Source organism: Fukomys damarensis, unplaced genomic scaffold, assembly GCF_012274545.1.
Source record: "Fukomys damarensis isolate Sample0158 unplaced genomic scaffold, DMR_v1.0_HiC HiC_scaffold_4, whole genome shotgun sequence".
Taxonomy (NCBI): domain Eukaryota; kingdom Metazoa; phylum Chordata; class Mammalia; order Rodentia; family Bathyergidae; genus Fukomys; species Fukomys damarensis.
This window is the reverse complement of record NW_022900916.1, coordinates 2,447,682-2,461,334: the sequence shown is the minus strand read 5'-3', so window position 1 is coordinate 2,461,334 and position 13,653 is coordinate 2,447,682. Positions and strand designations below refer to the sequence as shown.

The following is a 13,653-nucleotide window of genomic DNA, read 5'->3' as shown; positions in this document are numbered from 1 at the left end:
GAGGGGGGGAGGGGAGTGGAGGGGGGAGGCAGAACTTCCGGAAAGATTCGTGATGATTTGTGCACATAAGATGATAGCATTTTTGTTGCTACTCTTCTGCAACAAATGTTTTTTTAAAAAACTGTCAAAACGAGTAGGAATATAGTATATTTACCAAGATTATCAAGAGCGGAAAGAGGCAGAAGGCCAGTGACAACTGTTAGAACTTAGGTGGAACGCGGAGCACTGGCTCAGTGTGAAGGCAGAAGACCCTGGCGAGGTTGGATCACGGGGACTGGAGAGCCCCGCTAATGCGCCTGCTGTGGGAGACCCAGCAGCTCCACAGGTCCACAGAGATACACGGGGGACTATGATGTCCGAAAACATAAAGTAATTTCCAACTGACACCAACGTTGTGAGCCTCATTTCAGCCATTTAAGAACACAATTGGCATTTCTAATGGAAACGGAACAAGTCCGCAAACCCTCTTAAAATCTGTATAGTATCTGTATTTCAGCTACTAACACTACTAGTAGTCTTACTTTTTAAGTAAAAATTAAAGTGCTGCGGATTTGAACCCTACACCGGAAAGAACCCCAAGAATGTCTGTATCCGAGACTCAGTCCTTGCTATTTCCACTGCCTTCAGCATCACAGACACCGTCCTCTTTTGCTTCACTGGTAAAACACATGAATTCAGAACTGAATATAACTTAGTTCCTGAAATAAACCCAATGGCAGGCTCCATTCACCGTGTCCCTGCTGCCCAGTACACGAAGCGGGCTCACTGAGCAGGGCCAACAGCGTGAGTCATCTCGGTAACGGGTAGCGGGAGACGCGCGCTCAGATCTCCGACAGCTGCGGACAGGCTCTGCGGGCGTCTGCGTAGTGGCTGCACCCCGAGTGCGGGCTTCACGGCACGCACCCACTCAGCTCAGCCGGACTCACCCGGCACGCGCGCACACACGCAAGCACAGGCTTCGGAAGTCCAGACCGCTTCCCGCGAGATTTCATAAGCTCCGTCATCCACACCTCATTTCCTTGGGTCCTGTTTTCAGTGACTTCCTGGGCATAGCTGGCATTCACGAGCTGAACCAGAAGAGCTATACAAATGATAATCAGTGGCGTCAGGAGAGCAAGAAGCATGCGGGGACCATGACGTTTAGTCCCAGAGTTTCATGGCGTCGAGGGCAAGTGTGGTGGGAGCCAAGACAAGGAAGATAAAAGCCGATTCTAGAAGAGAGCGTATTTGGTGTCCGTAGGATGGTGAGGAGGAGCCTGGTGAGTTGCTACAACGAGAGGAACTGCTCTAAGAGGAAAGGCGGGTGGCCAGCATCCAGTCCTGAGGGAAATGTCCCCCTCCCTGCGCAGGACCTGAGGGGTCCCAAGGAGAGCACTCTGTCCACTGCCTGAGGACGTGGTGAGCACTCAGAGGGACTCTCCATTCCCAAGGCTCTTCACTGATAATCAGCCTTAGAATAGAGTCTGCAACTTCTAGATACAGCAGTACTCAGGAGGCTGAGGCAGGAGGATTGCTATGAGTTCCAGGACAGCCCGGGGCACAGAGCAAATCCTTGTCTCAATAAAACCAAAAGCAAATAAATGAAAGACTATGACATAAAATAAAATGTCTTCAATAACCTTTTAAAACTGAAGGCTGATGTCAACTTCGCCCTTTTCAGAAGGTAAGTGAAGCGTGGGGTTGACAAGGACATCTTGGAAAGAGCAGCAGCCTGAGATTTCCGTGGACCCTGCCTTCTCCTTTGTGTCACAGGCGGACAGACCTTCGTGTTGCTCGGGTCCTGCGGTTCGAACTGTGTGAAGGTGGCCGTTATCATCACACCGAGGAGGACTGACTGGGAAGGCCCAGAGCACAACCCCTCGGCATTTCTGAACAGCCTAAGATCAGGTGCGTGCAGGGAGGAGCGTGTTAATGAGAACCTGCTTTGGTTCTCAGATGGTTGAAATTTTGATTTCTAATGATGTTCAAAATATTTCTAGCAGTCATACGGTTGCCATTTGGTTGTACTGAAACTCAGTGTGGGGAGAGCCGGTTTAGCAACGCAAACAAAGAAGAGTCAGAGCGGCTGATTCAAAACAGATTCTTCTACCAGCTTAGCGCGGATTCAGTTTTCATTTGCAAAACAGGGTCAGGGGAGTTAATCCATCAAGAGGATTGCTCTTGTGAGGAACAAAGTGGGTTTTAAGCCCTAGGAAAATATAAAAAGCCAGCGTAGAGCAGCAGCCAGGACACAGGTATCTGGGTTGTATCTATCCTGCTACGCAGGCTTCTTTCTAGCAGTCTTATGTCTTACATATTTGTTCAAATAACTCAAGTAATAGCAGTGGAAAAGTCGATGAGCACTTTATTACTCTAATGACAGAAACGTTACAGCCCTAGTCAGGTTTAGAACCCTTAGCCCCCAAGATGCAGATTAACAGGTGCTGTTGTGTATCCTGGACGGTCACTTCTGCAGGAGGGAAACTCAGTTGAGATCACTGTTGGCAGAACTGCCTCTTGTAGTGCATACATCCACGTCTCCTCCACACACGTGAGAGTGTGCATCGCATGCACACCTAGATGTGCACACGTGTAACCGTATCATGGCGATGACGCTGTGTGCTGCTGCACGAATCTGTGCTGCAGATTGTGCCTTTAGCATAAAGAGCTGCCCACATTCCAGCTGTCGCATCAGTGCAGGTGTCTGGCCCGCAGCAATGGCCGGCTGGATCTTCCCAATGCGCGGGAGACCGGGGAGAGCTCACACAGGGACACAAGCTGTGGAGGGCAGTCTGTGGCTTGTCTGGGCCCAGCAGAAGTGGTGCCTCTCCCCGGGAGACTATCCCTTCTCTGCGTGCATGAATTGGCCGGTGCCTCTGGCCCTGTTCCTGTTCTTCCCTTGCCTCTGAACTGAGCTCTGAGCAGACAGCTCTTCCCAGCATGACTTGGCCAGAGCCTTGTGCTTTCCAGAGGAGTTCTGGAAGGAGCCAGAAGGGAAAGGTAAGCCCTCCTCCGAGAGCCCGGAGGAGCTGGAGAGTTCCCTCCGTGAACGTCCAGATCGCTTCTTACTTTGATTATAACTCTCTGATGGAGTCCTGATGGCTGCAGAACCCACTTGTGCCTCATTCTTGTGGTTTCCAGCATCACAAGGGCTCTTGGGAGCCACGATTGTGCACGGACGGCTCAGGACTGTTGATGCAACTGGCTGGAAACTTTCCCTCCAGCTGTCCATGCCACTCTTGGGCCAGGCATTAGAAGAAGGAAACTCCCCTCCGCCTGTCTCTCTGGCAAAGTGGTCATTTAAATTATTGTTAAAAGTAATAGCAGTATTTATTTTCTTGTGATGACCAAGGAAGAAATGTTATAAATCCCAGGAAGTCACCTCATCATTATTTCTAAAATCATATATATATGTAGACAAATATAGTTCTGCAAGTTAAAGCCCCAAACTGACCAAAGGACGCCAGGGATTCTATTAAAATGAAGAGAATATGTACACGGAAAGAAGACTTAAATGAGGCTGCCTGATATGTGAAATAAATGTTAATAACGTGTGGGTAGTGTATAAAGTATATCTTCAATAACAGACTGATGTAAAGCAATATTAAGGGACCAAAGCCCAGACTAAGGACACTAGATTTCAGGACTGCATTCAATTATTCAGACACCCACAAGGCAGATTCCTTTTGTGTTCTGTGATTTTCAAAATGATTCCTCTCACTGCACTCTTCTCCGCTTTCACAGAACCACCTCTCTCTCTCTGTCCATCTCTATCTCTGTCTGAGTCTCTCTCTTTCTCCCTCCCATCCCGGTGGGCACCATGATCAGGATTTCAGGGCTATCTTCACGGGAGGAGTGGCTGGGCTGAGCTTGTCCAACGATTTGAAATGCTCCCGATTGGATGAACATAAATTACACAGAGGTGGGGCGCAGGGCACCTGCTGGATCCAATAAGGCACAGAAGGTGCCTGACCGCATCAAGACAGGTGAAATGGAATCACACCCCACACACTACCCGGTGGTAGATTTACTGTGAGTAACTTAACGATGTGACTGACATTCATCTCATGAATCACTTCAAATTCAGCCAGTTAGTGTAGCATGAGAAGATATCTGTGCTTTGCATCCCTTTACATTCTCCATTAAAGCAATTCAATTGTGGATTTTAGGTAAACTCCATTAGAATTAAATTAATGAAATGAAATCACAACTGAGTTGATTTAATGCATGGAAAAGAACACCAGAGCACCATGTTTTCTCATGTTGCACTAATTGGTTGTTTTCTGAAAAGATGGATTAGGGTAATGGTTGATAGTTTATCTTTACCATTGCTGATATTAATACTACAATGTTTTAATAGCTTTGCTTGTTTCTTTGAATGTCACAGGAATTCTGGGGCCTGGTGCTATTTCCACTCACATTGTTGATGAGGCCAAAAGTGCAGGATGTTGTAAACTGCCCCATGTTTTCCATCTGCCTGTTAGTGGGTTAAGTGGGAAAGTTCAGATCAACCAGTCTAGCTGATGTGCAAAACCATCACAGAAACTATGTTAACGTACAACTCAGTACCCAAAATATTACCAAATTTTAATGAAAATATTCTGAAGGAAATTCTGAGTTATTTTATATTATTTCCTGATCAAGAAAATGGAAGTAACCATACCCACCTATGGTTAAAACTACATTTACAAATTCTATGTAAACTGTCATAGGGCTGGGACAGGAACATTTGTCAACAATGACAAGTTTTCCTTCACCATTCAAACTCTTATGAAAATAGGGAAGCTTGAATTCTTGAAAATAATAGCATGGCACAGATAAAGTAGCCACTGGAGTCTCCCTGTTATGGCCTTAAACATCTCTGACATAATTTGTCAATGGTATTAGGGCAGTGTGCGGACCACAGATCTCCGCGTCCGGTCTGCAGATGGGAGTGGCCTCCTGCCCAGTGCACTGCCAGGCTCTTGAGTGCCAGGAGGGACTTCTACGGTGAGCCCCGTGCTGGCCAGGAATGCTCAAGGGTCACGTGGGTGGATGGAGGCAGTGGCCAACCTGTGCCCACACTGCACTCCCGGCTGCCTTCCTTCACCTGCGGCTGTGCTGCTGCTGACCGGGCAGACGTCTCCCACAAACTCAGACGCCCTAAAGCCTGGGAATAAAGTCATTCTAGGCAGCTACTCCGAGTCAGCCAGGTGGCTGTGGAGGATGCCCGTCTTTCCAGACACACAGACACAGGCTCATGCTGGGCATGAGGCAGCACACGGGGTGTGCTACCGCCAAAGGCCAATGTTTTCCCACATGCAATACTTTGAAAATGAATTCTTTGCATTTTGGGTATTTTGAAATATTGACAAAATATAAATAGCATGCGTTTATGGTTTATAAACCCTGTAAGTTATTTTGTCTATTAATTACAACTGTTGTTTGTGTGCAGACATTTGGGCATCGCTCAATCCAATACCTCCTAACTTTACTAGAAAACTTAGTTCTGGAAAATAGCACCTTCTGTTCACTACAGCAGTGAGCACTGCAGGACCATCAGTGCTTCCAGGATTGAATAGCGTTATTTCATTCCCTGAACATGATTAGGCTCACAAGTGAAGTACCAGGTTTAACAGAATATGTAACAGTGAATGGCAGGGGGAAAATCTACTTAAGAAGTCACTCAAATAATGCCCAGACCTGTGCTTACCAGGGTGTCTTTCCCGGCCCACTTGCACTCATCTCTTCTGGTGTATGACACCGGCCACATGATCTGAGGACGGAAAGAGACAATACTGGGGGTCAGCTGAGTTCTCGGAAAGGCGCACTCTTGAACAGTACTCGAGGTAAGGAAATCCCCGAAACACTGTGTGGTGGGAGCCTTTGGGTTCCGGCCGTCTGGTGGCTGAGCGCTCTGGTGTGGACTTTGCCACTCTCCTTCCAACCCCGTCTTCCAGTGTGGGAGAAATGCACAGACCACAGACGAGTGGTGTGGGCAGAAACAGCCACCGAGGAACCGGAGGGAAGCTTGTCCTGGGGCCATGGTTATCACAGAGGAGGTGAAATCGTCAGAAGACATAGCTAATGGGTTTGTAAATTAGCATTTATCACGAGAGAGTGATTTTGAAATTTTAATGCCTTGATGCTCTCTGTCAATTTCTGGGATCCACATTTCAGGATGAGATGATAGAAATGAGACTGAAAGGGCTGGAAAAACCTAGTTTCTAAAGGAAAATTTAAAAAATATTAATAGCTGAACTGCATTAATATTATTGCTTTTTTGAAAAATAAAAGTGGAAATTACACTCTCAACATGGGGTAAATTTAGACAATTTGAGGAGTAGTTGATGTGCTTTTACCCCTAAGTAGTTGGACTTTGTCCTTTCAAACTTTTCCACATTTTGTGAACATGGGGTCAGTGGCCCCAGAGCCAAGAGGACACTCGTGGCCTGGAGAGTTGGACACATTTTTCCCCACAGCAAGGACCCAACTGTTATCTATATTTCAATACGAAGTTTTCCAGAGTCCCTAATCGATGCTAGTTGGTGCTAACCAAATTGGGTAGAAAAATTTATTGTTTTTTTGTTCAGCGTTCTCTTCTAGTGAAATTAATTTCAGAGGAAATTATCACATGTGAAAGGAAAATCCCAAGACCATGGCAGTTAATCAATTATGTCTGCAGGAAAGCTTTTAGCCTCAAAGTGACTGATGATCATTCATCTAAGGATCTCCAGATCATTCAATATCCACAGCCAAGAACTCAAGGGCTGTGTATTCAATCTGGGGTATGAAAAGCCGAAACACAGCACATTTGGAAACGAGAATTTGGGGCATGGTGAGTTAGTAAATTATGAAATGATAACTGCATTTAATTCATGTCAGATATAAAAGCCTAAACACTATTGAGTACACATTTGTTTTTACCATTAAGTTCTTAATTTCTGTATTCTGTTTTTGTGCGCTTTTCTTCACATCTGTACATTTAAATTAAAACCATCACTTGACTTACTCCTCCAAGATTTTACAAAGTAGTCACTTAATAAAACCATTCAGGAGCAATAAATGTATCATCCTGAAAGCTAAAAGCACCCTGGCTCCCATAATTTATTGGGTGCTGGCCCAACAGTGCCTCCCATAGTTCTGCCTCCTGTGGCTCTGGAGGGCAGGAGACCTGTTCCCACCTCACACGGAGGAGGACCAAACATGACTTCCCAGGGCTCAACACTCAGGTTCAGCAGAGCTAAGGTGACTTTGACTGTCCCATTCAGCTTTCTAGTTAGACGATGCTGAGCTCATATTGCTCAATATATGTGATTCTGTATGTAAACAATATATTTATTTAAAAGACAAGCTCTTTTCTCATGTTCCCTAGCTCTTGACTATTGGTTGTTGACATTGTTAGGGCCTTGTTTTATGGTTTCACCCTTTTATATGCACACTATCTTCTCTGTTTATCTTTTGCTCAACATTTTTCCACTGAGCCATACCTAAATTTTTTGCCTCCTACTCGGAATGTTTCTTGTGCACTTGCTTTCATGATTCTGTTATTCATCTTCATTTTGGGGGTGGTGCTGGGGATTGAGCCTGGTGTTCCAGCTCACCTCCACACCCTCACTTGAGTTCTTTAGTAAAAATGAAAGCCTTAAACAGACTGTGCCTTTCTGTTAGGACAACGGCCTGTGGTTCTTGCTGAGGACCTGCTTTGCCTTTGAGGGGTTTGTCTCATATGCACTTTTCAGTTCACTCCTGTGATTTTCACTGTAACCCTGCAGGCCACCACGAGCAATCATGTGTGTCACTCAGCACATCTCTAGACCTTACCACACAGAAGGTACTTGGGGAAAAGCTGTGGAACAATTTTATATGCACGTTGAAAGAGCATGAAAACACGCCAAATATAAAAAAGATACAAATGCTTAAATTGATTGGGTTTGCACTTTTAAAATGTGTGGTATACTTTAAAATTAAATATTCTATTTTTAAAGGATGTTTCAGACTTAGAAATTTGTACCTTCTATGATTGGAATAATAACTCAAAGACAAGAGCTATTGTAGGGATTATGACACTGGGGTGGATCACTGACCTTTTAATTAATTAATTAACTCAAATGTATTTATTATGAGCCCAACTGGCAGAGGAGGCGACAAGTACTCTGATATCTGAGTGTTCAGGCCCATTGCACACATGGCTCCAAGATTTGCCTGATCACAATAGTGGGATTTTATATATTTTGCTTTTAGAAACAATTCAATACTTTAGATTCATGTTCTTCAGAAGACAAATGTTAAACACAATAAACATATAGTCTGAGGTGAGGTATGTTCACATACTGTCTGTCTTCCTACACATGAAATGTATGGAAACACACTTTACAAAGTGGTGAAATGACTTTGACAATTTTAGCTGACATAATTTCCTAAAATTAAAACATTATATTTCTCCGAATCAACCAAATTTCTAACTCGCTCTATAAAAATTGAATTCCTTTTTCTAAAACAATAACATAAAATATATGATTATTTGTGATATTTTCAAAATATTCTTAAAACCAATATTTTCATAATTTCAGAAAAAACAATAATGCAATTATCTTAGTCATCTTAGGCATATAATATCTTATAGATATTACCTGAGATTAGAAATCAGGTGGAAAAATCAGGAAAATAAATATGTTACAAATGCACTCACTGTATTTCATGTGACTGTATAGTGAAATAAATCTGTTTATGCATATGGTCAGAATTTTAATGTTTGGATAATAGAAGTAATCAAAATGCTATTTTCCATTAAATACGGACACCAACTTTGAATATGAGCCTTTATTTTGTCCCCAAAGCAAAATTTTCCAGCTAGGACAAAACCTTTTACAAATCAGTCACTTCTTTGAAAAGGTGTCTGGAGCACATTTAGGAGTGACTGAGGCTCACCCGCTTTGAAGGCCCTGATGTCAGAAGTGACACTAGCACAGGTGGATGGGGACCGCGGTGCATTCTAAAAAGGTCGCGGTGCTGGGTGCTGACTCCCCTGGAGGCTCCTACATAGAGACCTCTGTTCCATGGGGAGTGGTGATGAGACACAGCTGCTTGGATGCCTGGCTAAGGGTGTTGCACGTAGGCTTAGCAGAATTTCTTCTCATGTGTCTGTCTGTGCTTATTCCAAACTGCATAGCTTTTGCATGAAATAAGCCAGGAACACTGAGAAATAAGGATAAGACCTTCGCGTGCTGATGACTCAATGACCACATTTGCAAATCCTGCCACCTCCAAAGCTCGTCTCTAGGTGAGGTTGACAAGCTTTTTGTTTACAAGGCAAGGTGGTAAATACTTTCAATGTCCTGGGCCAGAAGGTCTCTGCCTGGTGCTTGGCACTGCTGCTGTTGCTGTGACAGACACAGAGAATACACCGATGATGAGAGTGGCTGTGTGCAGATGCACACGTGTGCCTAACACTCGCAGGCACGTCTGGCCGGCCCGTGGATAATGGTGACAACCCAGAGAAGGATTCATACACTGACACACAACGCCTGAGCCAGTCACAGTAACCTGCTGCGGCCTGGAACACCCTTCACGCAGGAGTCAGTGCATAATTACAGAAGGCGAAGCCACAGTTAGTGGTCAGTGAGGGTCATGAAAGTGCTATAGTCTGTCCCTTGACTTCTGCTGCTTACCGAAGCTATTGGTTTGTTAGTGTCATTAACTGCATTTGCATCTGAAAAGATAGAGTATTAGTTTTGAACAATTTTCTGTAATTTGTCATGATTTCAGAGAGCTGGAGAATCTATATAGCAGGAGGATTTTCCAAGTATGACCATATACATTAGAATCCCTGAGGACCGCGGCGCAGTTACCTTCTGGAAGTCCTTGATGTTGACCAGGCTGAGGGAGAAAATGTGGTCCTTTGCTCCGACGTACAGCCGGCCCCGCTCCTCATCCAGCAGGAACGTGTGGTAGCTGGAGCTGTTGGCCAGGCCGTGGAAGGTGACCACGTTGTGGGACTCCAGCATCTCTGCAAGGCAAGGACACAAGACACACGTGAGCATCAAGCCCACTGGACCTGGACACCGTGATCCGACTCCCACCATCCATCAGGGCTTCGTGGCCCCGGGAAACACACTGGCGCCATTGTGCAATGGGAATGCACCGGTGAGTGTGTCGGTGGCACCGAGGAGAAGGCACACTCCTGCAGGACGGGGGAGTAAGTTGTCCACACAAGCTTGTGCAGGGCTTCTTTATTTCTATGAGGCTTGCTGCATGATCTCATATGTTCTGAGACATTCACGGGAAGGGTGAAAGCCTGGGAACAGGGAGAGCGAGGAGACGAAGTTCAGCCCACTCAGTGCTCCAAGGCCCTTTTTATGGAGGTGGTTGTATGAGTCCTTGGCTCCACTGCGGAAATCCTCGGAAGGATCTTGGAGCTGACATGCAGGAAGAGGCTGAGTTGAGGCTTTTATGAAATGCTTTTTAAAGTCTATTTTGCATTCTCCACCCCCATAGGATAAAAATATTGAAGATTCTTCACAACAGAATTAATGCTTAGCTTTTCCCAGCCTATGCTCAGTAAGAACCACTCGTAAGAGTTCCCGAAAGGCAGGGTCTCTTCCTTCCACGGAGGAAAGAGAGCAGTGTGGACGTCTCCCAGCCCTTACGCCAGAAAAAGAGCCCTGCTCTGGCCGCTTCTCCATTGTGTCATCCGATACATGATTTCAGGACAGCATGAAGCTCAGACTCCGTAGTTCAGTGCTTCCAGTGAGGTCAGCACCACCCACCAGGTCCCCAGTCCGCCCCTGGGGTCCTCTGTCTGGAAGGAAGGAAAGCACCCTGCACCTGCCCTGCCCGCCTCTGCTGCCTGCCCCTAGAACTCTTGCCACCAGGGCAAAGTAGCACCCACTCTTGCAAGTTGGGCAAAGGCGACCTCCAGGAAGCTCCCCGAGTTCTTGTTAGAGCTTGCTGGAGCTGTTCCTAACGCTATACACTGCCAGATGTTGTAATCACGCCTGTCAGTGTCTCATCTACCAGAACTAAATTCTCTCATTCCCTCCTCTCAGGAAGCGCATAATCAATAGCTCATCACCCACCACTCAAAGATGTCATTTTCATAGTACTAGGTAAAAAAAATGCTAATTCAATGTGTCTGCTTGTGTATTTACTTACTGATGGGCAGCATGGCAGGAATTGTGAACACATTGTTTAGGGAGAGAGAGAAAGAGAGACAGAGAGACAGAGACAGAGAGAGAGAGAGAGAGAGACAGGGACAGACAGACTCCATATGAGTCCTGGCTGAAATATGTGAGAGCTACTGGTCTCCTGAGAAACAGGGCAAACACCTAGGATACCTGGACCTGTGTCCTTCCTCTCCCTTCACCCACATGATGGTCAAAGATCCCTGTCACGCAAAGCCGATACCCGGCTGGACTTCGAGGCTCCCTGTGAGGATGGGAGTGCTCTGCACCTGAGGCAGGGGATATCTTTCAGTGTGTCCAGGCCCTGATTGGCTACTGGAAGAAGTCTGTTTACCACATGGATGCCCTTCGCTTCTTTCCAATTCTTAAAACTATAATCTACCCCAGTACCAGAGAAGCTGAAGTGTAAGTAGGGAGGAAAACAAAACAAAAAGTCAGCTCAGCTTAGATCAAAAAATTTTTCATAGAGACACCAGGCAACATAGGGTATCAGGTGATCACTGGGGTGAGTTTCTTCAAGGCCTGAGCTTCAGTGTTATGGATGATGGACTAATAGAGAAACTTCCAAAGCTACTGTAAAGGTGGAATCGGATAATGCTTAGGAGTAGCCTGGACCAACAGAGCACACAGGAAACAATTAATGGTTACCTGTTGTCCAAGAAGACAGAAAATATAATTATGTTTGGCTTTCCAGGTGGTGCAGGCCACAAACAATTGTTTTCAGCCCACTTTACCCATGTCAGTAACTGTGCATGTTGAAGGGCTATGCAGACATACACATAGGGTGTTTACATGAATGCTAGACCCAACAGTGTGATTTAGAGTTAAGTATAAATGTTCTTCAGTGTTCTTTAAAGGTTCTTCATTTCAAGAATAATGGAATATTCTTTATTTTATATATCCTAAAATTTAAATGATAAAAATACAAGTTTCTATACTATAATTCTAGACCATGAAAATATCTTTCTGATTGAAAAATATGTTGCAGACTGAATTTTGTAAATAAGTTTGGGTATAGTCACTGGTTTCTATGTATGGACAATTAAAGGTATGAAGTCACTCTGGGAACAAGTCACACCCTTATAAAAGATTCTGCTATTGTGCCTAGATGCCCCTTAACAGACGAAATGGATAAAGGAAACATGGCATACTTACACAGAGGGATTTCACTCAGCTACAGAGAAGAGTAAATCAAGTCATTTAGAAGAAGATCGATGGTTCTTGGGATCGTAATGTTAAATAAAATAAGCCAAACACAGAAAGTTAAATATGACATTGTTTCTCTTATGTGAGAAATACAAAAGTAAATAAATTAAAGAGGAGAATATGGAAGAGATGGAAGGAACTCTGGAGGCAGATATTTGGGGGAGGGGATGGGGACCTGGAGGAGACAGGAGGAGCAAGGGGGTCAAAGGTCATCCAGTTACTATGGAGATATAGATTAGAGTGGAATCAGGCACAGATATAGATTGGAGATAGCTATAGATATAAATAGGTGTAGATTTAGGTATCAATTAGAGGTGTGGATTAGGTGTAGATATAGGTTAGGTATAGATATAGATTACATATAGACATAGACTAGGTGTAGGCATAGCTGAGGTACAGGTAGATGTAGATTAGATACAGATTAGATACAGATTAAATATGCATATAGAAACCAGTGCCCCAAGATGAATGTATCACAAGAGTATATCAACAAAAATGTAAAATGGTGTTTTTGTTGAACCATTTCTTCAAGGAGATAATGTTCTTGTGGTTAGAGGCCCCTTTTGTTGCTCTCAAATGCACACATTGTTGTCTTATCTTGCCTTTTGCTGTAATTTCACTCTAACACGAGAGACTTTCATCACCCAGAGAACAGTCCTGAGGCCCTCGTGGACTCAGCAATACAAACTCTACCTTGCCTAGACTCACACTGCTTTCCAGGGCAAACGTATTTGGGTTAACATCAGACGCTTTTTCTCTAAATCTAGCTCGTGGATACTTCAATACTGTGTTTTCCTTATTTACATTTGTGATGTTGTTTTCCCTAGACACAGGCACAGTCAGCTGCAGTTGATACTAAATAACTTCAAGTTTGAATTTACTCTTCAAAGCTTTAGGTGTTGTTGTTTTGGGTTTTGTTTTGTTTTGTTTTTTTTCTTGTTTCTGTTATTTAAACCTTACAAAGACGTAAACTGGTGTTGGAACTAAAATAAATATTCAGTGATGTGAGACATTGTTTAACATTCCTCTACCATCTCACATCTTGCAAATGTTCATATTCAGTCAAACAACAACAAATTTTTTTTTGAAAGAACAACATAAACTTGTATTGAATCAATTTGACTCTGGTGAATCAGAATAAGCCAAAGCTTTTATAAAGGTATTAGTTCTCTTTGGGCCCAGTTTAGCTTTCATCTGGTTGAAACATTCCTCCTCTTCTACATGCTGTGCCAAGCGTAACTATTTGTAAATGTAGGATTAGTAATCAAAGATGCTATTGCAGTGTAAGTAACTTCTAATGAATGAT

General features: G+C 44.2%; 1 protein-coding gene across 1 annotated transcript in view; it reads right to left on the bottom strand.

The window, feature by feature from the left end:
- Positions 1-13,653, bottom strand: part of Sema3a (semaphorin 3A) — a 396,022-nt gene that overhangs the window by 122,881 nt on the left and 259,488 nt on the right. Inside the window, 2 exon segments of the mRNA XM_019209424.2 lie at positions 5,672-5,734; positions 9,810-9,967. Coding sequence (XP_019064969.1) covers positions 5,672-5,734; positions 9,810-9,967 — 221 coding nt within the window.